Source organism: Canis lupus, chromosome 7 (assembly GCF_048164855.1).
Source record: "Canis lupus baileyi chromosome 7, mCanLup2.hap1, whole genome shotgun sequence".
NCBI classification, from domain to species: Eukaryota; Metazoa; Chordata; class Mammalia; order Carnivora; family Canidae; genus Canis; species Canis lupus.
The window spans coordinates 61752640-61780288 of NC_132844.1; the positions used below are offsets into that span (position 1 = coordinate 61752640).

At 50.7% G+C, this 27649-nt stretch overlaps 2 protein-coding genes across 3 annotated transcripts; one reads left to right on the top strand and one right to left on the bottom strand.

Moving 5' to 3' along the window:
• The first annotated feature begins 5256 nt into the window (after window positions 1–5256).
• Window positions 5257–15050, top strand: GUCA1B (guanylate cyclase activator 1B). Of its 2 annotated transcripts, none has more exons than XM_072833020.1 (4): window positions 5257–5602; window positions 11704–11853; window positions 13062–13182; window positions 13901–15050. In XM_072833020.1, the coding sequence occupies exons 1-4, from the start codon at window positions 5396–5398 to the stop codon at window positions 14026–14028; spliced, it is 606 nt and encodes a 201-aa protein (XP_072689121.1). In that variant the 5' UTR covers window positions 5257–5395; the 3' UTR covers window positions 14029–15050. The 2 variants fall into 2 exon arrangements, with proteins under 2 accessions (XP_072689121.1, XP_072689122.1); XM_072833021.1 differs by lacking the exon at window positions 5257–5602 and adding an exon at window positions 8673–9745.
• A 190-nt stretch (window positions 15051–15240) lies between these two features.
• Window positions 15241–26644, bottom strand: GUCA1A (guanylate cyclase activator 1A). Its single transcript, XM_072833022.1, has 5 exons — window positions 23811–26644; window positions 23218–23689; window positions 17752–17901; window positions 17131–17224; window positions 15241–16865 (listed from the first exon to the last, which is right to left on the bottom strand). The coding sequence occupies exons 2-5, from the start codon at window positions 23416–23418 to the stop codon at window positions 16693–16695; spliced, it is 618 nt and encodes a 205-aa protein (XP_072689123.1). The 5' UTR covers window positions 23419–23689; window positions 23811–26644; the 3' UTR covers window positions 15241–16692.
• Between the last annotated feature and the right edge of the window lie 1005 nt (window positions 26645–27649).

The window sequence follows — 27649 nt, forward strand, 5'->3', positions numbered from 1 at the left end:
CAGGCCCTACAGGGCTCAGCAGACTCTGGCTTATTGCTCTCAAACATTTCTTTACTACTAGAGCCAGGCTTATGGCTGACCACCTGCGATCCCCAGGGTTCTCTTTGCAAATCCCTGCTCAATTCCTAATGCTGCCCTCCTTAAATCCTTGCTATTGTTACTCACTTCCAGCTATCACTTCTTTGTGTAACTCCTAATCCTCTTTAAAATGATATATTTATACCTCAGCAGCTCAGCGGTATTTAAGGGCAGGTCATGGGCAACTGACCCACATGAAAAAAGCCAATTGAATTTTAGACTCCTTGGCCAGAGGCTAAATCAAGTTATATTTGATTCATTTAGTTAACTTGAGCATGGGTGCCGTACTTTTAGTGACGACTCAGTGTTGCTTAAATATCAATAAACATGAAGAGATAGGGATGACACCATGTTCACACCCAGCCAGTTAAAATGCTCATGGTACAGAGCCATAGGAGCTGCAGGGCTATATGATCTTCAGGGCCTCTCCCAGTTCTAAAATAACATTGCCATTTCTCTTCCACAGCTGCCTGCTAACCCAGGCAGGAGGGTTGAATTCCTTAATTCAAAGGAATTAAGGGAGTTCTGTAAAATTTAAGGAGTAACAGCCTGCTTCTCCCTCTCCCTCTGCCTGCCTGCCACTCCCCTGTTTGTGCGCTCTCACTCTGTCAAATAAATACATAAAATACTAATAAAATTAAGGAGCAACAGCTCACATTCATTCAGCCCTGACTGCTGAGCACTTTGCTCAGTTACTCAATAAAATTGAATTTTTGTGTGTGCCAAGTACTGTGTTGGACACTGGGCATTCAGTGTATATGGTGAAGTCCTCTCCTCAGGGATCTTAGACTCTGGTGGAGAAGACACAATAAGAGGAGAAAGAATAAGATTCAATTATGCTTTGTGAAGCGAACAGAAGTGTCAGAATTACTTGAGTGGCTACTTGAGTTGTGGTTGGGAAGTTTCTCTCTGAGGAGGGAAGAGTGTCAAGAAGACAGCCATGTTCTTTCTTGGGAAAGAACAACCCAAGCAGCAGGAACAATCAATGGTGAGGGCCCCATGAGTTCGGTGTGTCCGGGTACGAGGGCAGAGGAACGTGAAGAGTAGGCAAAGGCTAGATTGGGTAATACATCATGACTGTGGAAAGGAGCATGGATTTAAATTCTGGATGTGAATTGGAAGCCAAAGGAAGGTTTGGAGCAGGAGAGTGACAGATCAGATTTATGCTTTACAACACACTACTCTGGCTGCTGGGTATGGACTGTATGTAAAAGGGGGCAGAAACACCTGTTAGGACCTACTGCAGGGGACCAGGTGTGAGCATATGGCCTGGACAAGAGATGCAGTCATGGGCGATGATGAGAATTGGTTGGACTCAGAATATAGTTTGGAGGTGGAACTGATGCAATGGCCTACTGGTAGGTTGAAGTGATATCTAAGAGAAGAGTGAAGAATGTCTCCTAGTTTTTGACCTAAGCAACTAGATACATGGTAATGCTATTACTGAGGTGGAAAAGGCTTGAGGAGGGATCTAGGGAGGAAATCAGGAGTCTGGTTTTGGCTTTGCCACATTTGCAATGAGTATAGAGTCTGATAGGCAACTGGGTTCATAAATCTGGCATTCTAAGGAGAAGTTCGGGCTGAAGTTACATATTTGGAAGCTATCAGCCTACCAATGGTATGTAAAGTAGGGGTGAGTGAGCTCACCTGGGGGGCAATATGGGAAGGTGAGAAGTGTACCAGTGACAAGCCTGGGTGCCTCAAGCATGAAGAGATTTGTTCAACAGGAGGAGGTGCTGAAAAGGAGATGAGCAGTCAGTGAGGTTAGAGTGAAGTCAGAAGAATGTGGGTTCTTGAAACCTGGAGTGTTTGAGGAAAGAACTCATTGGTGGGACTGGGATAAATCTGTTGGCAGATTAAGAAAAGTGGGTCAGTGGTGGCCACCTCTCCGTGCAGTGACAAGGATGAGCATCCAACTGGAGTAAGCTGAGTGAATAAGAGGCTGCAAAACAGTTTTGAGAATGTTCGGTTATCCATTGCTACCTTAAAACACCCAACACTTAGTAGCTTCAGTGACACTTTGCACACAAATTGCAGCTCCGTCACAGTTCTGTGGGGACAACACTCCATTTGTTATCAGCTGCAGTAGCTAGAACATGAGGGCTAGAGGCATCTGCAGAGTCACTCATCTGACACTCAGTGATTGAGGCTGGCTGCTAGCCAGAACCCCTGCAGGTGCTCTTGCCTTCCCACAATACAATGCTAGGCTCCTAGGGCAAGCTCTGAGAGAGAGCCAGGCGGAAGCCCTATCACCTTTGATGGCTGAGCCTTGCAAGTGACTTTTGCCTATTCTCTTCAACGAGTAGCCACAAAGTTCCATCCAGGTTGAAGAGAAGGAGAAATAAATTCTTCCCCTTGATGGGAGGAACGAGTGAGACCCAATCTGTTGCTGTGCCGTTTTTGGAAAATAATGTCTTCCACAAAGTGTTTTGTTATAAGAGGAACGAATATTAAGACCGTAGCTGGAAGAGCCAATAGGATGCAGTTGGTGCACAATGCCTAGGGCCTGCAGGATTTTAAATTTCTTTTAAATGTCTAATTTCATTCAAAATCAGAAGAAATAATAAAAAAGAGTCCAGGCTGGATTATGTTCATCTGCAGACCAATGAGTGATAAAATATTCTTAATATTTATTTATTTAACATTTATTTACTTAATATTTCTCTTATAACCCATGAAGACAAAAGTGTATGAGTGTATGGGCCCATTGGAAGGATCCCATAATGGGATCCTGAATGTGGAGTTAAGGAAGGACTTTTGTTTCATTTTAATAAAGGTGATATTAAGGCGGTCCGCAGGCAGGAATGATCCAATAGAGGACGATAAACCAAGGATGCAGAAGAGAAAGGGAATAATTTTGAGATTGAAGTGCTTGGGTAGCTAGAGAAAGAGGAGACCTAGCAGAGCAGTGGACAGGTGGAGGAGGAAAGAGACACTGCCTCCATTGACCCAGGAAGGGGGCAGAGAACGTGGACGGTGCAGCGACGTCTCCCGTGAAGATGAAGTAGTCATCTGATGCACCCGTTTCTCTGTGAAGCAAAGTTTGTGACAAGGCCAGCCGCTGAACATGGGAGTGCATGGAAGGTTTGAGGGCAGGCAGCTTGTGGAAAAGTAATCTCAGGAGGAGCAGAGTGACATTAGCAGGCAGGAGCATGTAATACTGTTGCCTCCTGGGTGCAGGTGAGCTGTTAGTGACTGCTTAGTGGCTTTTAGCCAGGGTCAGGTGTTACCAACTGAGTAGTTGGAGAGAGAGGCACAAAGGTCAAGGTTATGGCAGAGTGCTGGGGTGCGGATAAGAAGGAAAGCAAGTGAAATGATATATTTAAAAACAGATGAGGACAGCCCCGGTGGCGTAGCAGTTTAGCGCCGCCTGCAGCCCGGGGTGTGATCCTGGAGACCCGGGATCGAGTTCCGCGTCGAGCTCCCTGCGTGGAGCCTGCTTCTCCCTCTGCCTGTGTCTGCCTCTCTCCCCCCACTTTCTCTCTCTCTCTGTGTCTCTATGAATAGATAAATAAAATTAAAAAAAAATAACAGATGAGCAGGTTGCAGGTCTCAGGCTGGTGCACTAGTGGGTGAAGGTGTTAGGGAGTGAGCTAGAAGTGAATATTTCAGAGGTGGTTTAGAAATGTGTGATTGCAAGACCTGCAGTGGTGGTACCCAAACTTCAGCATACATTGGAAGTGTGCGGAGGACTTGTTCAAACACACTGCTATGCCCATCTCCAGGGTTTTTGGTTCATCAGGAGAGGTGGGGCCCGAGACTTGGCATTTCTAACAAGCTCCCGGATGCCATAGCTGCTAGTCCAAGAGGCCACAGTGAATGGGACGCCAGGGTTGGGTGGAAGAAAAGTTCTCTGGAACAAAGGAGGTTGGGGACCTCCAAAGGCAGAGTGTGGGATAGATCCGCTCTCTACCTGGCTGTGGAAGTTACCAAGCTGGTGCTCTGAGAGAGAGTGGTGAAGCCACCAGTGAATGATGGCAAATGGATTGAGTTAGAAATGGCTTCAAAGGGACTAGCATTTTTGAGGCAGAAAAGAGAAAAAGTGGAGGCAACAATTAGGAGCAGAGAAGTAACTGACCCTACTCTCTTGACCCCTACGGATGTGGGATGTGGGAGAAAAAAATCCATGAGTGCTTGAATGGATGATAGAAGGTGGGGTTCCTACTTCAGGAATGGCAAGAACTTAGAACTTCAAGAGATTAGGGATGTATGGAGGCAGGGAGATATGTGAGAGCAGGGGTCAGGCCTGGAGGCTTATACAACACTTGAACGTAGAGCCAACAGAAGACAGGCAGTGTTACCTGAGATTGTAAGACTCACTGGAACGGTTGCTCCTAAAACCTAGAAAAGTGCATCAGATTGGTTTCATTTTTTTAAAAGATTTTATTTATTTATTCGTGAGAGACAGAGAGAGGCAGAGACATAGGCAGCGGGAGAAGCTTGATGCGGGACTCGATCCCAGGACCCAGGATCACAACCGAAGCCGAAGGCAGATGCTCATCCTCTGAGCCACCCAGGTGTCCCTTGAAGATATCATTTTAATATTACCTTAAAATAAGCACAAATATATCATTGATTAAAAAATAAATTTGCAGGGCATTCAGTGTAAAAAAGCAAGAGCCTCAGAGTTCAAGCCACTCGCCCAGATCCTTCTCAAGTATTCATGCTTAGGAGAGAAAGTAGCCACAGCCCTGTCTCTCGGTCTTGGGTGAAGAGTGTTGGAGGGAAGCATTTGTACTTTAAATTGGAAAATGGAACATTTCCAAGACTCAAGGGTGTGACTTGCTGGGCCTAAGTCACATCATAGATTCTGCTGATTCTCGTTGGACCAGGTGGAGGAGTGAGGCCCAGATCGCCAGCCGCTTCTATTTGTTGGGCTAGGAGTTGGTCTTGCTCCCTCTCTGGACTTTGGAGTCTGTGTCTCCCGCATGGTGTCCAACTAAAGGAATAGGGGGCATGTGTGAGATGGTAGCGTGTCAGTTTCCTGGCCTTCCCCTTCAGGATCTGCTGGGGAGGCTTAGTTGCATGGTTGTCGAGACTGAAGGGGAGGGGTGAGGCTGGGGGAGCTTAGCTGACTGGAGGTCAGACCTTCCAGAGGAATCTTCTAATGATCTTAGGGCGCTTAGCTGGCCTGGTCCCGCCCCCCACCCCCCTGCCACCTGCCCCCTACCCTGCCTGTCCTGTTCAGTTGCCAGTAGATGGTGAGGAGACTGGCTAAGTAGAGGGGAGGCAGGAAGTGACTGCAGGCCTAAGGCATCATCCACAGCAGCCCAGAGGAGGTGCGGACCCTTGCTCCTTGACATTGCTCCAGGCCAGGATGGGGCAGCAGTTCAGCTGGGAGGAGGCGGAGGCGGCCGGCGAGATGGACGTGGCTGAGCTCCAGGAGTGGTACAAGAAGTTCGTGGTGGAGTGCCCCAGCGGCTCTCTCTTCATGCACGAGTTTAAGCGTTTCTTCAAGGTCACGGGCAATGAGGAGGCCACCCAGTATGTAGAGGGCATGTTCCGAGCCTTCGACAAGAATGGGGTAAGGAGGCACTTAGAAGGGAGGACGCCTGGCTAGTCCTGCTGGCTCATTCCCTATGGAGCTGAAGGAGCATCGCTGGTGGGAGGGAGCCCCCAGTCCCTGGTCCTCTGGCTCTTTTCTCTCCATTCCCTGCTCACCTTTTCTCTCTCTTTCTCCCAGACTCCTCTCTTTCCATTATTCTGTCCCTTCCCATCTTTCCTTCCCTCCTCTCTGTCTCACCCTCTCTCCCCGTCTCCCTGCTCTTCCTGAACACCTAGTCTTCCCCTGCTGAGAGCCAAAAGTAGGCTGGGCAGAAGGGCAAACAGGTCAATCCTCGATTTGTGTATTTTTGGCCAAGGCTCTACAGCCTCGGGACTCAGCTTTTCATACCTTCTTTTTTTTTTTTTTTTTTTTTTTCTTTATTTATTTATGATAGTCACACAGAGAGAGAGAGAGAGAGAGGCAGAGACACAGGCAGAGGGAGAAGCAGACTCCATGCACCGGGAGCCCGACGTGGGATTCGATCCCGGGTCTCCAGGATCGCGCTCTGGGCCAAAGGCAGGCGCCAAACCGCTGCGCCACCCAGGGATCCCTTTTCATACCTTCTAGAGCCCCTGTCACTTTAAAGATAAGGAGCTAAAGAGCTGTCCCAAAGGGATGAGCTATCTTGGCCTAGACCCTGAGCTCCGCCTCACTGGGGGCTTTGGAATTAAGACCAATCAGGTCTTCCCACCCAGCATCTTGGGGCAGCTGGAGGGGGACTCCTGTGCTGATGCGGCCACGGGATGGACTATGCAAAACTCCCTTCCATGTCTCCAAGCCATAGAAGATCTTGTGAAATCATATAACCATGGGGTTTCTTTAAGCCCCCCAATGGCTCCTGCAGCTGAGAAGATACTATGTTTTTGTATGTACGCACCTGGAAACTGAATTTAGAAATGGAAACCCCTTCATTATGTAAGGTCATCCATCCAGTGCCTCCAAGGTCCTTTAAATCATTAAAATTGCCTCAAGTACCTATTTCGGCCCCCCAAAATTGAGGGAAGGGTGTTGGATATAGATAACTGATCTGGAGAAAGCCTCTATACTCCACTTCTCCAGGTGTGGAGTGGCAAGCTTCACTCTCCAGGCTGAATCAGTGCTCTTCAGGTCTGACCTTGTCCAGGGACCATTAGCGCACATCTCCTCCTCCGCACCTTTGTGGGGGGTGGGATGGGAGGGTGGGCTCAGAGTCCTCAGGGCACCAGAAACCTCTAAGGATGATCCCTGTGAACTCCCTCGCAGGGCACAGAGTGAGCCTTCAGACTTTGCCAAGCTCCTCTTCTGCTCCCTCCCCTCCAAGCCCACCATAGCCCACTTAATTATCCAAATTAAATGACAAAACAACCAGAACAAAAAGAAGTGAACTGATTTACCCAAGATCATATACAGAAGGGTCCTGAATCCCAGACAAGTGTACCTGCTTAGAAGGCAGTTTGGTTTGGGTTTTGTTGGTTTGGGTTTTTGTGTTTTTTTGTTTTTTTGTTTTTTTTTGAGAAAGAGAAAATGTTTTGTTTGTTTTTTTAAGATTTTATTTACTTATTCATGAGAGACACACAGAGAGAGAGGCAGAGACAAGGGCACAGGGAGAAGCAGGCTCCATGCAGGGAGCCCAATGTGGGACTCCATCCCAGGATCCTGGGATCACGACCTGAGCCGAAAGCAGACGCTTAACCACTAAACCACCCAGGCGTCTGGAGAAATGATTAAAAAAAAAAAAAAAAAAAAAGGTCAAATGTGACAAGACTTACTATTATAAATATATCAATCTTCCCATATTCATCTAAAAATTCAGTACAGTGGGGCACCTGAGTGGTTCAGTCAGTTAAGTGTCTGCCTTTGGCTCAGACCATTGATCCCAGGGTCCTGGGATTGAGTCCCTTGTTGGGCTTTCTGCTCAGTGGGGAGTCTGCTTCTCCCTCTCCTGCTTCTCCCACTGCTTGTGCATGCGCGTGCTCTCTCTCGCTCTGTCTCTGTCAAATAAGTAAATAAAATCTTTTTTAAAAATAAATTAAAAATTTAAAAATGAAAACTCAGTATGATAACAATTCAAGATCCAAAAGGGATTGATTGTCAAGCTTGTGGGCATAATATAGCTGTACCTCTTATACCTCATCTCTTCTTAAAAATTAGCACAAGATAGACATCGATTACTTTTTTCTTTTTCTTATAGCTTTTATCTTGATAGGAATTTAAGTTTATACCAAGTTGAAAGAATAGTATAAGTGACTCTTATGTACAGTTTATCCTTTATCCAGTTGTTCACATTTTACCCCATTTGCTTTATCAGTGTGTGTCCCTCTCTTTTAGAGAAAGTTGGAGACATCATGCCCTTTTACCACACATTTCAGTGTGCTTTTCCTAAGAACAAGGACATTCTCTTAAATAACCTAATACAAAGATCAAAATCAGAAAATTCAGGGACTCTTGGGTGGCTCAGTTGATCAAGCACCCACCTCTTGGTTTTGGCTCAGGTCATGATCCCAGGGTCAAGAGATCAAGCCCTGTGTCAGGCTCCGTGCTGGACATGGAGTCAGCTCCCCTCCATGTGTGTGCCCGTGCTCTCCTCTTAAAAGATTGCCTGCTTTCTTTTTTTTTCTTTTTTTAGTCTAATCACATTGCATTTACTTGTCCTGTCTTTTCAGTCTTTAATTCTGAATCTTTATTTTTTAAATTTATTCATGAGAGAGACAGAGAGGCAGAGACACAGGGAGAGGGAGAAGCAGGCTCCCTGCAGGGAGCCTGATGTGGGAATCGATCCCGGGACTCCAGGATCATGACCTGAGCCAAAGGTAGACTCTCAACTGCTGAGCCACCCAGGCATCCCTTTAACTCAGAATCTTTAGTCTCAGCTTTTCTTTCTTTTTTTTTTTTTTTAATTTTTTATTTATTTATGATAGTCACAGAGAGAGAGAGAGAGGCGGAGACATAGGCAGAGGGAGAAGCAGGCTCCATGCACCGGGAGCCTGATGTGGGATTCGATCCCGGGTCTCCAGGATCGTGCCCTGGGCCAAAGGCAGGCGCCAAACCGCTGCGCCACCCAGGGATCCCTAGTCTCAGCTTTTCTTTGTCTTTTTTGACCCTGACATTTTTGAAGATTGCAAGGCAATTAATTTTGTAGAATGTCTCATAATTTGGGTTTGTTCAGTGTAGTTTTGTGATTAGCTTCAGGTTTTCCATTTCTGGCGTCGATGTCCCAGACATGATGTCATGTGCCTTTCAGGGCTTCCTGTCAGGGGCACGTGATGTTGGTCTGTCCCATTGCTGGGTGGTTAACTTCTGTCATTTGGTTGCATGGTGTCTGCCAGGTTTCTCCACTGTAGAGTTACCATTTTTCCTTTATAATTAACAAGCATCTTATAGGGAGATACTTTGAGACTAAGTAAATATTCTGTGACTCCACAGATTTTCCTCTGCTAGGCTTGGCATCCATCGATAATTTTCTAATTCTACCATCAGTTCCTTGTTTATTCATTGGAATCCTACAATGAAGAAAGAGCTTCCCTACACGAGTGTTAAGTTCCTCTATCAGGAACTTTCTTCTTTTCTTTCACCACATAGTCTCTGTCTCCAAACCCATACTCATTTCCCTCCCTGCATTGGCACCATCTTTCCATGAGTGAGTCTCATTTCTGGGCAATTGGGCTGAACATTGTGAGGCAAATAAGATCAAGAGTTCATAGACCTAGCTCACATGTCAATTCTGTGGGGGGCTGGGGTGGAAATGGGGGTTTGGAGGAGGCAAGGAGGTCAGCGCCTGCCTCTGAAAGTTCCTCTTTCTTGTAACACCCTTGTCTCTAGCAGTTGGCCTTTGACTCACTGGGATGGAAGAAAGGAGAGGGAGAAATCAAATGTCGTCTGGGATCCTTATGTAACCTGCTGTAGGGTCAGGGTTGGTGCGCATATGCAGCCAGTTCTGGGAGAAGTAGGGCAGATAATCCCACAGAGCAGCTCACACGCCTGTCACTTCTGCTCCTGCTCTCTAGTCGACAGGCATTTCCATCATCTTCCCATTGCCTCTGTGAGTAATTGAAGCTGATGAGGGCTGAAGGCCTAGCACAGGGGATGAGATTAGTCCCAGCTCGGAGCTTTCCAGGACTCGTGAAGGATGAAGCAACCTTACAGGTGAGGTCACTCCTCAGGAATGGTTGCTCTACAGTGTGCCTCACGGGAGCCAAGGGCTCTTTGTGGTACCCTCAGGCAGAGGGAGGATGTTGTGAGAACAGAATGTTCTAGACATAGAATGTGGGAGAATCTATAGATCTGGAGGGTAAGGATTTGTTGGTGGTTTTGTTTTTTTTTGTTCTTCTCTCCGTGGTGCTAGATACGGAGGCTCATTTTTCAGACAGTAATAGACCTTGAGGAGAGAAGGAAAGTTCTCCAACTTGAACTAGAGAAGTCTTATAGCTTGAAAGGCTCTGCCACTTCCTACGTGGGTTTTCCTTGGGCAACCTATTTGACCTTTGAGCCTCAGCTTCCTCATCCATAAAGTGGGTATAACAAACCTGAGGGAGTTGACAAATGTGATATAGATGGTGCCTACCAGCCATTTTGGATACATTTTTCTACTCTTATTTTTTTTTTTGTCTTTTTGTTTTTTTAAAGATTTATTTATTCATGAGAGAGGCAGAGACACAGGCAGAGGGAGAAGCAGGCCTGTCTTGTTTCCTTCTTGGTTTTTCCATAGGCTTTTTGCTATTTACCTCATTTTCTGTCGTATTCTGTTGCTCACACCTTGCTCACTCAAGTACCCCATGATCCGGGTGTGGGGCTCCCAAGCATATGACCCAGTGGAACAGGGGTGCTCTAGGCCAGCAGTGTCATTTCCCACTACAAAGCCCTGTGCATGCCAGCCACTCCTGAGGGAGCAATGAGTCAGGTTCTGGCTTCAGAGCCTTGAGGTCCCCACCCTTACAAGACAGGAGTGCCTATAGGTGGGAATGCTGGGTGAAGCTCAGCCTGATTAGCCCCCTGTAGGCACCATGGCTGCCAGCCTCTCACCTCCAACTTGGTGTAGAAGAACAAGAAGTGAATGTTCCCTCTGCCTCTGGTTTATTGCTTTTGGAATCACTGTCACATTTTTTTTTTTTAAGATTTTATTTAAAAAAAAAAAGATTTTATTTATTCATGAGACACACAGAGGCAGAGACAGGCAGAGGGAGAAACAGGCTCCCTGCGGGGATCCCGATGCAGGACTCCATCTCAGGACCCCAGGATCACCACCTGAGCTGAAGGCAGATGCTCAACCACTGAGCCACCCAGACGTCCCTCATTGTCACATTCTTATTAAGAGTTTTGGTTACCTGATCGGAGTCTCCCCACAGAGGTGGACTCTGTCTCCTTCTCCCTCTGGGCAGTCAGCCCCTAGGTTCCATCTCCCCTACCCCTTCCTGGGTGGGGTGGAGGAGGCCTGTCCTTCAGGGAGGCTAATGTTCACCAGGGCCTAGATGTGAGGGAGCCAGAGCCCCTGCCTGCCTGCCTTCCTCGGGCTCAGAGTGAGTGAAAGGATAAAGGACATTTTTAGGGTGAGCGCTGCTTCCTAATCTTCCAGAACTGCCTGTATCCCAAATTCAAATTAAACCAATCATTTATTCATTGATTCGTAAATATTTATGAGACCCTGACTCTGCACAGAGGTGGCGCTGGGCTGAGGACAAAGGAGAGACAAAGGCAAAGCAAACCCCTCTTTTCTCCAGGTATATAATACAGCTGGACAATGAGACATACGTGCAAAACGGCTAAGTGACACCAGAGTAAGACCCAGACTGTGCAGAATAGAGTACAGATGCTGGAATGCTAGAAGAGGGAGCGAGAGACCGCTGTAGCCGAAGGGGTGGGAGAAGGAAGGCTTCCTGGAGGAGGGGCCCCTTGAGCTAGGCCTGGAAGGTCGGGTTGGATTGGCTGATTCCAGACCAGGCAACGGTGCTAGGGTGAGGAACAGCCATGAGCAAAGCCAGAGAGGCCATGAGGATGGCCAGGCTCAAAGCCCTGAGTTCTTAGGGATGGATGGCCCAGAATCAGGCCCATAGCTCTGCTCCAGGGAAGGCGGGAGGGGCCTCACAGCTGCCGCTCCCCTCCTACAGGACAACACCATTGACTTCCTGGAGTATGTGGCAGCCCTGAACCTTGTGCTGAGGGGCACCCTGGAGCACAAGCTCAAGTGGACCTTTAAGATCTATGACAAGGACCGCAATGGCTGCATCGACCGGCTGGAGCTGCTTGACATTGTGGAGGTGAGTGGCTGCCCCTGGCCCCTGGAGTGGGGGCCCCTGGGGCTGTAAGGGGCAGCACTGGAATCATTCAGAGGGTGCTTTCTGACCACAGTCAGAATTAAGCTAGAGATCAATTACAAAATGATAGAGGCACCTGGATGGCTCAGTAGGTTGAGCATCTGCCTGTAGCTCAGGTCATGATCCCGGGGTCCTGGGTCGAGTCCCACATCAATCTCACTGCAGGGAGTCTGCTTCTCCCTCTGCTCATTCTCCCTCCCTCCCTCCCTCCCTCTCTCTCTGTCTCTCTCTCTCTCAAATAAGCAAATAAAATATTTTTTTAAAGATATCTAAAAGAGGGCAGCCCAGGTGGCTCAGCGGTTTAGCACCGCCTTAAGCCCAGGGCCTGATCCTGGAGACTGGGGATCGAGTCCCACATCGGGCTCCCTTCAGGGAGCCTACTTCTCCCTCTGCCTGTGTCTCTGCCTCTCTCTCTCTGTGTCTCTTATGTATAAATAAATAAAATCTTAAAAAAAAAAGATATCTAAAAGATCCCCATCTGTTTGGAAATAAGGCAATATACTCCCAAATATTCCAGAAATCGTACAAATTATATCACACACATACACGTGCCAAGTGTTTTGAACTGAGTGATACTACAGATGTAACGTAACCAAACTGGGGACTGTAGCCAAGGCTGGGCTTACAGAGCCTTTCTGTAGCCTTAGAGTGCATGTGCTGGAAGTGAGAGGCAGGAAATAAATGATTATAGAAGTCATCTCAAGAAATTAGAAAAATGAAGAATAAATTAAACCCAGAGAATAGAAGAAGGGAAATACTATAAGGCAGAAACTAATGAAATAGAAAAACAAGCGCACGGAGAAGAGAAGTCAACAAAACCAAGATCTGGTTCTTTGAAGGACTAACCAGGCTGATAGATGATTAGCAAGAATAAACAAGGAGGGAAAAGTCCTGCCAACTGACTTCTGACCCCTGACCTGGGTCAGCCTGTTCCTCCCTAGAACTGTGCTCTCAGGTGGCCATGGTCCATCCATGACACAGATATAGAAGTGGCCTTAGGGCAGTTCTGTGACTTGCCCAAGCTCATCCATCCCAGGAAGGTGTTGGGGCTGGCCGTGGTCGGTGGGGCCCACCGTGTCCCAGACTCTTTGCTGGGCAAGGAGGCCCTGGGGGCCACAAGATTGTGGCTGCAGCTTGGTTTCTTTCCTCAGGCGATCTACAAGCTGAAGAAAGCCTGCAGGGTGGAGATGGAGTCTGAGCAGCAAGGACAACTGCTCACACCTGAGGAGGTGGTAGACAGGATCTTCCTTCTGGTGGATGAGAACGGAGATGGTAATGGGGGAGCGGAGATAGGGGACTGCCCACTCCACAGCACCCCCACTTTCTGGCCGTGTGACCCTGGGCAAGGCCCTCCACCTGCCAGCAACTGTCATCCTCAGCTGTGAGCTGGGTACAGAGAGGAGGACATAAAATAACAGGAGTGTCCCTGGCACAGGATGTCCCTAAGAATGATTTAAGCTCCTACTGGAGCTGCTGATGGAGGCCAGGCAGGCACAGTGAAAGAGTAGGGGCTTTTGAGTCAGGCAAACCATTTCACCACTCAGTCTGGACTCAGTTTTCTCATCTGGAAAATGGGGATAATAATGATTTCGAGGAGTAAATGGGGCAATATATTTGAGAGATGGGCATAGGGAAGGCTACTGAGGCTCTCTTCCCTGTAGCTTGATGCACCAGCCCCAAGGCTGTGGAGGGAGGGAGCAAGCTGGGAACACTCCCAGAAGAGCCCTCAGGAACATTTGTAAGGTACCCCTGGGCCAAAGTGAACTTAAATTTATTTGCAAAGCAAGTCCCTTAAACCCTGGAAGGTTCCAGGAGACTTCTGGAGAATGGGAGAATTGACAAGCCCCAGGCTTAGGCCCTGAGACTGCAGGCTCATTTGTGTAAGAGGTGTAGGCTAGCATTAGAGGATGCCCCCGCTAGGAGAGGCCTCTCCTCTTGCCCCCACCCCATTTCTTCCATGCTCCCACACTATTTCCCACCCCTTGCTCAGGTCAGCTCTCCCTGAATGAATTCATTGAAGGCGCCCGCCGCGACAAGTGGGTGATGAAGATGCTGCAGATGGATGTGAATCCCGGTGGCTGGATCTCCCAGCAGAGGCGGAGAAGTGCCATGTTCTGAGGAGTCTGGACTAGTCCACAGGCCCCTCCAAGACTCCATGCTCGCCAGGTTTCCAGAATAGTGAGAGGGTGCCAGGCCCAGCCTACTGATGCTCACTCTCATCTGGCACCCACTATGAAAGGGGTTGGATAGGGGGGTTTTGGTCTGAAGTGGCCAGCAGGACACAGTCCCCTGGGAGGAGTTACTGGCGTGGTGAAGGGAAATGGCTTCTTCTCTCCTGCCAGAGGCTTCTGGGGAAAAAATGCTTTGGCTGGGTGGTTGTGGGGCATCCACAATTTCCTGCATGGTTCATAGCTGGAAGCAGGGGAAGACCGAGGGATGGAGGGGTCCCACAGATCAAACCGGCAATGAGACTGCCCACACAGTGTGAGGCAGCCTGCTAGAAGGCAGGGGGCTGGAAGTCTGTCCGCAAGGGAAAATTGCAGCCAGTAAGGAAGGCTCCCGTCTTCCCGGCTGTGCTTAAAGGAGCTGTTTCAGCTCTGCCCTGGTGCTGCTCCCCCAGCCCCTGCTGCCAGCCCACACCCTGACACCACCCTCCTCCCCACCTTCCTACCCCTCCTCCCACACCGGCCTTTCCAACCCCCACCCCATGGACCTGCCTGCCGGGATTCCCAGCCACGAGGGATTCCCAGCCACAAGCCGGTTGAGTCTCCCTGAAGGACAGGAGACCTTTCTCTGTCTCTGGGGAGAACTTGTTCTAGGCCAGGCTTTGCCTCCAGCTGGTATGGACCCAAGATGGCCCTTTCTCTCTCTCCCTAACCTCAATGATCTTACCTGCACAGTGAGCAAGTTGGACAAAACAGGCAGTTTTCTGATTATTATGTTTAAATGTGGAATTACTTTGTCATACAAACTTTGTGTGCAACCTCAATGTACAAACTAGATTTCAAATAAAGGGAGTCATTCTGGCTAAAGTTGGCGGGGGTAGGGGGTGGGGGTGAGGAACTCAGAACAGGAACTCATTTGAATAGATATGTTTTTATGTTGATGGATGAAAAATAAAACTCACCTACTGAACTGCAGTTTCACAGGCATGATATTAATGTATAAAGTTTCCTTCAGAAATAAATTTTAGGGGGGCACCCAAGTGGCTCAGTGGTTGAGCGTCAGCGTTTGGCTCAGGTCATTATCCCGGGGTCCTGGGATCAAGCCACATGTTAGGCTCCCTGCTCAGTGAGGAGCCTGCTTCTCTCTTTCCCTCCGACCTTCCTCCCTGTTTATGCTCACTTGCTCTCTAAAATAAATTAAATCTTGAAAAAGAATTTTTAAAACAAATCTTAGGCAAAAAACAGCTGATTGAAAAATAATTAACCCAGGTGGGACATAGATCTGTCCCCAAGTCATGAAGGTGGTATGTGCCTTGACTTTGGGGAAATGTCCTAATTCTGTTCAAATACCCTCCCACCTCCCACCTTCAGGATTTCCCAAGAGGCAGCCACCAAGAGAAGGAGAAGAAATGTCAACCATGTTTTTCCCTGGCTGTTCCTGGCACTGACCTCCACCTTCCCACCATGTCTGTGCTCAGGCCCTGGCTGCCTTCCTGGTCTAGGGTGGTCCCGGTGATGGGTAGGACCCTCTTGTCCCCACCCCACCCCTTGGGGTGAGGAAGGGGCTCTCTGCCAGCTGAGGCTTCATTCCTCTTGCCCCTTATTTTCTCTCTCCTACCCTTGGATTTTTATTCACTCCTTGTACTTCCCCACACCCAGCCGAAGTGATGACTCAAAGCCCAGAAGAAGGAGCATCTTTGAAAAAATGATCACAACGACTTCGGCCTGTGTCTCTCCCCAAGTTCTTGGACAGGTATTCCTAAAGTTGGGGTGTGCAAAGAATGGGAATGCCCACCCCCTCCAATAGCCTGTCCCACTTCCCAACTGGTGTCAGGTGTCACTGCAGCAAGAGGGATTTAGGTTAGACCAGGGATGGCCAGGACGCTCGCCACAGGCAACGAGTCACAGAGCTGTGGGAAACCACATGGCACCACAGGCCACTGCAGGGCCAGTAGCGGAAGTACAGGTGCTGTGCAGTCACTTCTGCATAAAGACCGATTTCCTCTGGATAAATGAGGACTTTGTCCAGTACCATAGCTTCTCTTAGCATATTTTATTATAATGATGCTTAGCCTGTTAGTTCCTTACGGATAAGAACTATCCTCTTTTTGGCATGTCCAATATCTAGCATTAATACAAAGGAGGTGTTCGATAAATGCTTTGTGGAAGGGAGGAACAAATCAACGCACCACAGAAGTAGGCTCCAGGGTGCTGGGTGCAGGTTGAGTGTGTGATCAAAATGCCCAGACGGAAGCTGCAGCCCCCCGATCTATAGGATTCCGTCAGAGTCCATGAAAGCCCAGTTCTGCGACAGAGCCTCCTGGCCTAAGAAAGAGTGGGACTGGAGAAGCTCAGTACGGAAAGCTGGGAGAAGCCGGGAGAAGCCAGGGAAGGGCTCTGGGGGTCCCCAGCAGGGAGCAGTCACCACCAGCTGAGTCAAGCACAGGGTTCAGGAACCATCCTTCTGGACTCCCACCCCTGCCCTTCTGCCCCGGCCGTGCACCCCAAAGAGGCGACTGTGCCTTTCAGTTCAGTAGACTGGATCTAGTATTACAATGACGACCCCAGGCACCAACACACATCCCCTCCCCAGTACAGAAGGACACTGGCAGTGGGCTCAGCCAGCTGCCTCAGTGCCCCCACCGCCTGCCCCCTCCGCCCCTTCCTCCTCTTGCTCCCCGTTCTGGAGCCTTCTCACGATACGGGTGAGGTCCAGGCTCCGTGTCAGCGTGTCCAGGAGCATCTGGTCCTTCTGGACGCCCTCAATGAACTCCTCCAGGGAGAGTTCCCCTGGGACAGAGAGAAAAGGGAGTCAGGGCAGGGAGGGTGTTCCCTCCCATCTCCTTGGTGGGATCGTGGGGGCGGGGGGCGAGCTGGAGTCTTACATGGGGGGCTCAGAGCCAAGACTGAGCGGGTAGCAGGCAAAGGAGCCAGGGACCAAAGTCTGGTCTGGAGGTCCCTAAAATCCAACTCCTGGGGCCGAGGGCAGAGCCCCTTTGTGCCTCCTCCTCCCCTCCTGCCCCGCCCCTGGCAGCCCCCATCTCCGCCTCCTCACCATCCCCGTTGACATCGATCTTGGAGAACACCGTATTGGTGAACTCTTCGGCACTCATGGTTGAGTCGCTGCAGGGGTTAATGGCTCGGATGGCCTGGGGAGAAGAAGTGAGAGGAGCCTTCCTAGCTGGTGCCTGAGCCACCGAGTGGGCACTGGAGACCGTGCTGGGGTGCAAGGGCTTGTGTCCGTACAGGTGAGAAAACAGGCCTGGGGCACCCAGGTGGCTCAGTGGTTGAGCGTCTGCCCGGGGTCCTGGGGTGGAGTCCCGCATCAGCCTCCCTGCAGGGAGCCTGCTTCTCCCTCTGCCTGTGTCTCTGCCTCTCTCTGTGTGTCTCTCATGAATGAATGAACGAATGAACGAATGAATGAATGAATGAATGAATAAAATCTTAAAAAAAAAAAAAAAAGAAGAAGAAGAGAGAAAAGAAAAAGAAAAAGCTCCCAAGACAGGATGGCGGGAGGCCCAGGTCTTGCAGCTGCCTCCCCCTACCCCTGCCCCGGACTCACCCTGGGTCCCAATCCTGTCCCCTCCTGAGACCGCAGTTCACCTGCTGAAGACCCACCCTGCCCACCCGCCCCGCCCTGGCCCTCGGGCTGTCGGCCCTCTGCACCTGCAGTTACCCGGATGATGGTGAGCAGCTCATCGCGGTCGATGCATCCGTTGCCATCGACGTCGTAGAGCTTGAAGTACCAGCGCAGCTTCTGTTCCACCTTCCCCTTGAGGACCAGGCTGAGCGCCGCCACGTACTCCATGAAGTCGATGTAGCCGTCCTGGGCGAGAGGCGCGGCCGCCGTGAGCCGCTCCCAGAGGCCGCGCCACAGGCTGAGCCTTCCTGCCCGGAGCCGCCCCCCAGCCCCCCAGCGTTGTGTCCAGCCCGGGCTGCCCGCCCGGCGCCCCATTGGCCCCAGGCTGAAAGGTGGTGCTCTCCCTTCACTGGTATTTTGGTGCCTGCGGGCACTGGCTGCTCCCAGGTGATTCTCAAACTGGAGCCCTTCCTGTTGCGAAAAGGTGTGCAGGTGGGGGAAGAGGAACTGAAACCCCACTGCCGGGGAAATGCATGCTTTTCCCAGCTGCGGAGAGGGCAGGAGGTAGATGGGGAGGCAGGGAGCACCCTTCTCCTTCCCATTCCTCCAACTCTGCTGAACAACTGCTACGCCCCTGAGAGTGGCTTCAGATTTCAGTAGGGTATGGACCCGGTCCAGGTGGGAATGCGGTGTTGGGGCACAGGTTTGAATCCTGCCTCGATGGGGCAAAGGACTCGATGTCTCAATCTCCTCATCTATACTAGTTATGATAGTACCTACCTCTGTGGGATTGTGGTGGGATTAAGTGAATTTCTTTTTTTTTTTTTTAAGATTTTATTTATTTATTCATGAGAGAGAGGTAAAGACACAGACAGAGGGAGAAGCAGGCACCATGCAGGGAGCCCAAGGTGGGATTCGATCCCAGGACCCCAACCTGGGATCTCAGGATCCCAGGATCTCAGAATCACGACCTGGGCCGAAGGCAGCCGCTCAGCCACTGAGCCACCCAGACGCCCCATTAAGTGAGTTTCTGGATCTAAAGCACTCAACATTGCCTTGCATACAGCCAGCCCTCAGGAAATGTTAGCTATTACTGTCACTACACTTCCTCACTTCCTGTGCTCATTTTTATAATGAGACCACTGTGCCATCACGACGTAATGCAACGACAACACACCTAGACAGGACAGGATGGAGTCACAGACCAAGAACACACAACTCTGCCGGGGCAAAGGCCAGAGAAGAGGCTTGGGGAGGCTTCCTGGGAAAGGGGTTGACCATGGGAGAGAGTGGCACTGGACCTGCCTGTGGGGTATTTCTCCGGGGTCCCCCAAATGTCACAGGCTGACCCCCTGTTCACCCCTGCCAGCCCCACCAGTGGGGTCAGGGAAACCGAGAACAGAGGCCTGCCTCTGCTCATCTGGCCCCCAAGCCGAGGGAAGCTCATGGAGGGAAGCCTGTGTTGTGCAGAGAGGCTAAGGTAAGGAGCACTGGACTCAGAGTGTGTGAACTTGGAGTCCGGCTCCTGTTCCTCCACTTACTCATGACCCTGGTCCTGGGACCAGGAAGTTACCCAGAGGCACATCTGGGGTCAGAAAAAAGACCTCTGACAGGGAGATTTGCCAGCCTTATGTAGTAATGAGCTCCCTGCCACTGAAAGTATGCAAGCAGGGGCTGGAGCTCGGTTATTAAAGATGTGTCAGACGCTGGGAAGGATGGCCTCTGAGATTGGGCTGTCCCAGCCCTGGGCCTCAGGTGAGGCCTTGATGAGCCGCAGCCCCACAGTGGGTGTCATGATCATAGTGAACCTTCGCGTGGTGCTTCCCTGTGTTCATAGGCTTTCACGTACGCCTTAGCTCATTCCATCCTTGCCCAATCCAGGCCCGGGTTGTCCTCAGAATAGAGCAAGGCCCCCCCATGCCACAATGCTCAGAGAAGCAAGAGAAACAATCAAGGAGGTTTTCCCTGGGCAAGAGGAAACGGGGCAAAGACATAGGGCGAGGACACTTGTGCTTTTCACTTTTTTTGTCTATTGTGGGAAATGTTTACAGCGAGCTGTACAAAATTACTTTTTTTTTCAAAATTACTTTTATAATTAAAAAAAAAAAAGGCTAAAAAGGGGCAATGGAAAAGTAGGGGGCTCTCGCACCAGGAAGAGCTAATTGACGTCCTAGGAGAGGTGTGACCTTGGGTAAGTCAGGGGGTATCTCTGGGTCTCGGTTCCTCAGCTGGACAGTGGGGAATGACAGTGCCCACTTTTCAAGACTGTGGGACGGGTTAGATTCAGTAATGATATGCTTTCCTCATTTAATCACACCCCCTGGGAGGTGGGATTTTTGTCCCCATTTTCAGAGGAAAGCTGAAGTTGAGAGGACTTAGATCCCACAACCAACGAACGCGCAAGCCTTGGCTAGAAACCAGGTCTCCTAAATCCTACCTGGCGCTCAGACGCAGAAGTGAAGATTTACATCAATTTGTGTGCACCTGTGCGAGTGCCAGGCATGGCCAAGCCCAGGCAAAACTTTGAAGCAAGCAAAGCACATGCTTACCTCCTCCTCCGGCCCCCCTCCCCGCCACACTCAGTGCTCACGCTGCTGCACCCCCAGCCCTGCCCGTCCAGCACAGTCCCCTAGGATCCTACTTGCCTGCTCACTCAGGGGTTGCAGACTTTTTCTGCAAAGGGCCACACAGCAAATATTTCAGTTTGGGCGATGTGTAAACACGGGAGTGGGGTTTGTTCTAATGAAACGTCATTTGTAAAAACAGGCCCACAGGCCATCATTTGCACAGCCCTGTTTGACTCCCCATTTGGAGGGCACCTGGGGGGCTCAGTGGTTGAGCATCTGCCTTGGGCTCAGGGCATGATCCCGGGGTCCTGGGATCGAGTTCCGCATTGGGCTCCCTGCATGGAGCCCGCTTCTCCCTCTGCCTGTGTCTCTGCCTCTCTCCCGGTGTCTCTCATGAATAAATAAATAAAATCTTAAAAAAAAAAAAAAGTTTCCCATTTGGGTGTCCCGTGTCTTAGCCCATGTGCTCCACTGCTCTGTGCTCAGGACAATGGGTAGAAGGCAACATTGTCCCAAGTGTGATTTATACCATTGGTATAGATGAGGCCCTTGAAAGGTCACAAAGATGCTCTTCATTTTAGTAGTGATGTATTTAAATTTTTAAAAAATTGGGCAGCCCTGGTGGTGCAGCGGTTTAGTGCCGCCTACAGCCCAGGGTGTGATCCTGGAGACCCAGGATCGAGTCCAATGTCAGGCTCCCTGCATGGAGCCTGCTTCACCCTCTGCCTGTGTCTCTGCCTCTCTCTCTCTCTCTGTCTCTCGTGAATAAATAAATAAAATCTTTAGAAAATAAATAAATATTTAAAAAATTTTATTTTTTAATAAAAATGAGAGACACACAGAGAGGTAGACACATAGGCAGACAGAAAAGCAGGTTTCCTGCAGGGATCCCATGTGGGACTCGATCCAGGATCCCGGGATCATGACCTGAGCTGAAGGCAGACACTCAACTGCTGAGCCACCCAGGGTTCCCAGTGATGCATTTAAATTAATGTGTACTATAAAACACATAATCCGCCCATAGAACTCATGATTTCTCACATGTTCATTCACTCATATAACAAATACTTGTTAAGTACCACCTACGATGGTCCAGGCACTGTTCTAGGTGCTGAAGATACAGGACTGAACTGGACAGATGAAAAAATCTCTGCCCTTGTGGAGCTCACATTCCAGCAAGGGAGACAGAAAACAAATAGTGTCAAAGTGTTATTTGGTATCATGTCTTAGAAGATGAGACCTGCTCTGGAGTGGGATGATGGGACCAGAAGTGCAGGGGCAGGGGCTAGCCCCAGTTAAACAGGGTTTCAACCAGGACATCTGGGCAGGTGTCAGTGGGATGGAGACTTATAGCAGGGGAAGGTGTGAGCCAAGCAGAATTCTGGAGGAAGAGGATCCCGGGTGTGACAAAGGCCCTAAGGTGAAGGCGTGTGTGGTGTAATCAAAGAGGTCAGGTTTGGGACAATAGAGGTGGTGCCTGCAAATGCAGGGTTGGTGGGTTGTCCCTCCCTGGAGTCAGACATGTGACTGTAGGGGGTCCTTCTGGAGATGTGTCTTGACCCCAAAGGTTTCCCTAGCAGATGAGAAGCTGAGATATTTCGGTGTGTTGGGGTGTAAGATGTTGAGGCTCAACCATTGACTTTCCTCCTCCTGTTCAGGAGTTATTCCTTCTTCTGGAGCACTGGGGGCTCCAGCAGAGAGATAACCATCCTTTCTGGTCTCCATGCCACAGGCTCCAGTATTCTGTTCCCCCACAGCTCCTCCAGGAAAGCCAGTGAGCACCAGGATGCTGCCCTTGAGCTTGGGACCTAAAGCCCATAATCTGCTTTGGCCCTTGACCCTAAATATTAGTGAGTTTTAAATAGCCTCTGAGCCCCAGCTATCCTTAGAAGCCCTGGGCACAGTGGTGTTTGGACCTCTGGGCAGCGAGGGGGGCCAGGAAGGCTCTGGGCAGCCTCTCCCTGGCTGGAGGTGGACTCACGGTAGAGCATTGCCACATCCTGTGCTTCAAGTGAGCGCCAGCGGGGGGGGGGGGGTGGGGGGGGGGGAGACTGGTTCAGAGACTTGGGTCCTTCTACTACTGCATCTTGACTCAATTGCTCCAAATAAATGGAAAATTTGCTCTTGAAACCAACACACATCTTAACTCATACTCTCAACATCCATGGCAGATGTGGGTACTGAGCTGAGGATGGGGGAGATGCTGGGCACAAGGCCACCCAGCTGATGAAAACTCACTGTGCCCAGCTCCTTGTGCAGCCTCTAGCTAACCAGGAGGTCCTCACCCAGTGTCCCGGTGATTGCACAGGGAGAGTACAACTTGACCACTGTGCAGACCTTCAGACCCACTTGAGAGAAGGTGAGCTGAGGTCACTGGACACTTTGGAGTTGGGAGGAACCTGGACGTCCCAGCGACCAGGCAGCCTCGCCTGTCACCAGAGCATCAGAAGTGACCACAGAGCATCAGGGACGAGCCACATAAGAAGGGCCTGCCTGTGCCAGGCCACCAGGAAATGGAGGCTTCTCACCCTGCTCTCTCCGCTCCACTCCTCCTTCTCCTCCTCCACCCTGTGAGCACCTAAGGGTCTGGGCAAAAGCACCAGGTGCAGCACCTGCCACTTAGTAGGGTGCTCGGTGACTGTCTCGTAAGTGTTTGCCCTTGTTCTGGAGTAAACCAAGACATGTGTGTGCAAGAGGCAGGGGAAGCCGTTAGACTGGGCTCCTGGGTACACGAACCTGCAGACCGCTCTGTCTTCCGCTGGCAAGTGAGGGCACAGAGGGGTCTGGTTCACCTCTGAACCCCTAGTGCCTGACTCACAGTAGGTGCTCAGTGAATATTAGGTCAATTGACTCCCTAACGTAGCCCCAGCTACACAGAGGCACGCTCCCTCCTCCGGCAGACACCACGTCCTGGCACCTGCTCCCCGCAGCCTGTGCAGGCCGTGCCTCCCGGGGGGACCCTCCAGCGCCCCCCTCCACCCAGGCCTCTGCTCACTTTGTTGAAGTCAAAGGTCTCGAACATCTGCTCCACATACTGGCTGGCAGACGGGCTCAGGTTCTTGAGGCCGAAAAACTGGCGGAACTCGTAGAGGGTGAGCTGGCCCGAGGGGCACTCGGTCATGAACTTCTTGTACCACTGGTGGCACTCGGTGCTGCTCAGCTCCTCCACCGACTTGCCGTCCATTACATTGCCCATCTCCCGGGCCTGCGGGTGGCTGGGGCCCGAGGCGGACGGGTCCTGTTCTCGCCGCCGCTGCACACGGGGTGCTGGGCCTTCTAGCGCTGGGTCCTCCTCGCTCACAGGCCAGAGTCCTCCAGAGCTGAGCAAAGAGGGTCTGACGGCGCAAGGAAATGCGGGGAGGAGGTGAGCAGAGGGACAAAGGTGATGGGGGGACGTGCAAACCAGGAGATGCCAGAGAACCAGTGTTAAGTCCCCACTAAACCCTTGCAGCCAATGGGAACCGCTCCTAGGAAAGAGGAGTGAAAATAGAACAAAGCTTAGGGAAGCAGAGGCCCAGGATTATAGCCTTGAGCTGATAGGTGAGAGGATTTTCTTACCCATTTTGCAATCTCCTTATCCCTTCTTACCAGGCAGTGGTTGTTCTGATCCTGTTACCTCCATTCCCTTCTGTTTTTGAGTGCGTTCTTAGTGTTTTTGGTCCCTGTCCTCCGACGTGGAATTGAGGTACATAGGAGATAGAGCTGGTTCCTCTTCAACAGCTGGCCCTACTGTGGGCTCCTGACAGGGCTGCTGTGTACAGTTGTCGAGGCTGTGCACTGCACTTGACCATCACAATTAAGGGGTTCCAGTCACACCACGGATAGTTAATATATGAGAGCACCTGAGTGATGCAGTTTGTGGGCTTCCGAGACAGAGTCCTGAGCAGCCAGGGGGAAAAGTCCTCCTACCTAACACTGTACAAGTACACATGGCCATGTACACACACTCACTGGTCCTCTTCTGACTACACTCTTACATTCCTAGGGACTGAATCTTTCTCATCCTGAAAGGCCTGAATTCAACCTTCCATTTGATTCCACACTTGATACCACCGCCTGCCAGGGGCATAGGGATAGGGGACAATGAATGCGTGCCTAGTGGACTAGGGGACGTGTGTGTGTGTGTGTGTGTGTGTGTGTGTGAAGGTGACAGCATGCAGGTGCATGGTAAGCTGCTACTGCCTCTCCCAGAAAGTTCCCAGGCCAATCTTAGGGGCCCATCTGTGATGAGGGTTGTCCCTATCACACAGCACTGTTGTATTCATGATACTTGTAACTAGAAGGAAGCAGTCAAAATGTTAACAGGGCTCATCTCTGGGTCATGACATCACCAGTGAAATTTTAATCTTTGCTTTTTAAGAATTATCTGTATTTTTAAATGGTTTCTAGTAAACGCATGTTGCTCACAAAAACAGAGGATAGCTATTTTTGAAAAAGAAACCAAACAGGACGGCTTTGCCTCTCCTCTGCCTAAAGTGATGAATGCAGGGCGCACTAGGCAGAGTGATGAATGCAGGCCGCTGGGGCCTGCCCGCTTCCATCAAGCTGTCTGGGGTGTGTCTTGGATATGGGGCTGGAGGCAGTGGACCTGGGGCCCAGGCTGGCGTCTTTGTCCATGGAGTCCTCTCGGGTTCGGGGTTTGGACTGAAAGCCTCAAGGATGAGGGAACAGCTCATCTTTCCATCACTCCCTATTTACATCCTCCCCACCCTCCCTCCAGAGCACAAACATGCCCCCCCCTCTGCAGAATTCAGTTTTCTGACCTCAGTGCACTGACAGTTTGCTTATGTGTTATATGAGCTTTCTATGCTGCTCGAACATTACCACAAGGTCAGTAGCTTCCAACTCTACACATTTATTATCCCGTGGTCACTGGGGGCCAGGAGTCTGAGCATAGCTTCACTGGGTCCTCTGCCCCAGGTCTCAAGGGGCTGTGGTGTCATTTGGACCGTGTTGGCATCCGGAGGCTTGACTGGGGAAGAATCCAATTCCACATCATTCAGGTTGTTGGCTGAATTCATTTCCTGGCTATAGGACAGAGGGCCCTGGCTTCTTGCTGGATACAGTCTAGAGGCCACTCTCAGGTCCTAGAGGCTGCCTGCAGTTTCTAGAAGCAGTCCAAAGTTCCTTGCTACATGGACTCCTCAATGTGGCCACTTATTTCATTGAGCCAGCAAGAAGAATCTCTCTCCAGTCTGCTACAACTGAAGCTTATATAACATAACTAAGCAAGGCAACGCCAACCCATTACCTTTGCCACGTTCTGTGGGTTAGCAGCGAGTCACGGGTGTCCCCCACACTCAGAGGAGGAGGACTGTGCAAAGGCAGGAACAGCAGAAGGTGGAAGTCACAGAAGTCACCTTCACATGTGTGACAACATTCATACTTCTACAATAACATACATGGTGCTCATTTATTTCTCGAATTATAAGCAGCTGTTCATTGTCAGCCTGTCGGGATGCCTGGGGGGCTCAGCGGTTGAGCGTCTGCCTTCAGGTCGTGATCCTGGGGTCCTGGGATCAAGTCCCGCATCAGGCTCCCTGCAGGGAGCCTGCTTCTCCCTCTGCCTATGTCTCTGCCTCTTTTTCTGTGTCTCTCATGAATAAAGATATAAAATCATTTAAAAAATAAAATACAAAAAAATATTGTCAGCCTGTCTTCAGGAACTCCGGGTAGAGGCTGCGTGCCCTGAGCCCCAGGGGGCTGACTCCTGTGGATGGGGATCACTGGGGCTCCTCTGCCCTCTGGGAATTCATCCACTGGGAAGCCGTGGAAGGAGACCAGTAGGAGAGAAAAGGCTGGGTATTTGTTCCCCGCCCTCCCTACTGGGTCCCAGTTTGGGCCCTGGTTGTTTTCTTCTACCTCAACCACAGCTCCTACGAAAGCTCCCTCTCTGGGCTCCTGGGACAGAGCTGCCTCCCTCCACCACTCAGGCTCGGGAGTCAGAAGGGCTTCCACCTGTGGCCACTCCCCGAGCAGGTCACCAGTCCCTGAGCTATGCCCACTTCTCTGCAAACACTCCCCTCAGGCAACACTCCTCCGTTACCTTTGGAGGGTGACACCTGACAGGGGCTCGAGCGCAGGAAAACATTGAGTGAGTGAGTGCGTGCACTCACGATGGAAGGAGGAATTAAAGGCTGAAGTAGGATGGAGCTACCAACCAACGGCTCCTGTGTCCAGGGTGCCGAGCTAAGCTTTCGGAATAGGCTTACAATGGCCCTGTGAGGTGGGATTATTTCCACGTGACACAAGAGGAACAGGGGACAGAAAAATCATCCTGAGTGATGTCTGGGTGGCTCAGAGGTTGTGCATCTGCCTTCAGTTCAGGGCGTGATCCCAGGGTCCTGGGGTCGAGTCCCGCATCAGGCTCCCTGCAGGTAGCCGGCTTCTCCCTCTGCCTGTGTCTCTGCCTCTCTCTGTGTGTCTCTCATGAATAAATAAATAAATAAATAAATAAATAAATAAATAAATAGAAAGAAAGAAAGAAAAGAAAGAAAGAAAGAAAGAAAGAAAGAAAATCATTGAGGTTCACAGAAATTTGAAGTGGTGGTACCAAAGTTTTCCATCTCACCACCATGCTTTTAACCTAAACCCTTAAATCTCTGAGGAAGGCCCAGGTGGGGGTGGGGGGAAAGCCCTAGGGCTCCTACTCCAACGTCTTCCCTGTGGCCCTTCTGCAGAAACAATTCCAGTGACGGGTCTCAAAACCTTTGGATGGGGAGCTCCTCACCCCTTTTCTCTGTCCCAAGGTGGGAAAGAAGTCCGCCAGCTTCCCAATCCCAGAGCCCAGCTTTTCCCTCTCCTGTGGCCTCTCTCTATCCCACTCTCCATTCTCCCAGACACGGTTACCAAGTCAGGAGGGTTGGGATCCATACCGAGGCCTGCAAGAAGAGGTGGACACACAAGAGAGGTACAGAGGGGCAGGGTGGACAGCTTATGCGGTGGACACAGTAGAGAGGCCTGGTGGCTTCCCCAGGCTGCTTTGTCTACAGGAATCCCTCCTGGGACAGGTGCCATAGCAGGTGAGAGGAGACACCTGGCCGAATGGTGCCAAGGAGAGGGAGTGTGGGGGGCAGGTGTGCGGAGGTGGAAGCCGAGCTAAGAGATGGGAGGGCCTGACTGATCCTGTCCCCACTCTCCACCTCCACAGAAACAGAGCAGAGCTCTAAGCACCCGGCCTTTGCCTTCTAAAACTATCCCACCCACACCGATGGGGACCTGGGCCAGCTTCTTTGAAAGGTCCCCGAAGCTTCCATCAAGGCTGCACTACCAAGGTGAACCTCAAGGGGGAGACCACTCCCAGTGGAGAGGAGAAGGTATCCCAGCTGGAGTGAAAATGCTGGGCCCCCATCACACCCCAGCAGGTTCTCCCGTGGGGAGGGCAGACATGGTTCCAGTTCATCTTTGCAACCTAAAGACTCCACCTT

Excerpts from the sequence above, each read along its gene's own strand:
- GUCA1A (XM_072833022.1), bottom strand. The coding sequence starts at position 23,418 with ATGGGCAATGTAATGGACGGCAAGTCGGTGGAGGAGCTGAGCAGCACC. Across the intron at positions 17,902-23,217 it reads AGACCTTTGACTTCAACAAA|GACGGCTACATCGACTTCAT; the intron begins GTGAGCAGAGGC and ends CCTCTCGCCCAG. Across the intron at positions 16,866-17,130 it reads GATCGATGTCAACGGGGATG|GGGAACTCTCCCTGGAGGAG; the intron begins GTGAGGAGGCGG and ends TCTCTGTCCCAG.
- GUCA1B (XM_072833020.1), top strand. The coding sequence starts at position 5,396 with ATGGGGCAGCAGTTCAGCTGGGAGGAGGCGGAGGCGGCCGGCGAGATG. Across the intron at positions 11,854-13,061 it reads AGCTGCTTGACATTGTGGAG|GCGATCTACAAGCTGAAGAA; the intron begins GTGAGTGGCTGC and ends TTCTTTCCTCAG. Across the intron at positions 13,183-13,900 it reads GGTGGATGAGAACGGAGATG|GTCAGCTCTCCCTGAATGAA; the intron begins GTAATGGGGGAG and ends CCCCTTGCTCAG.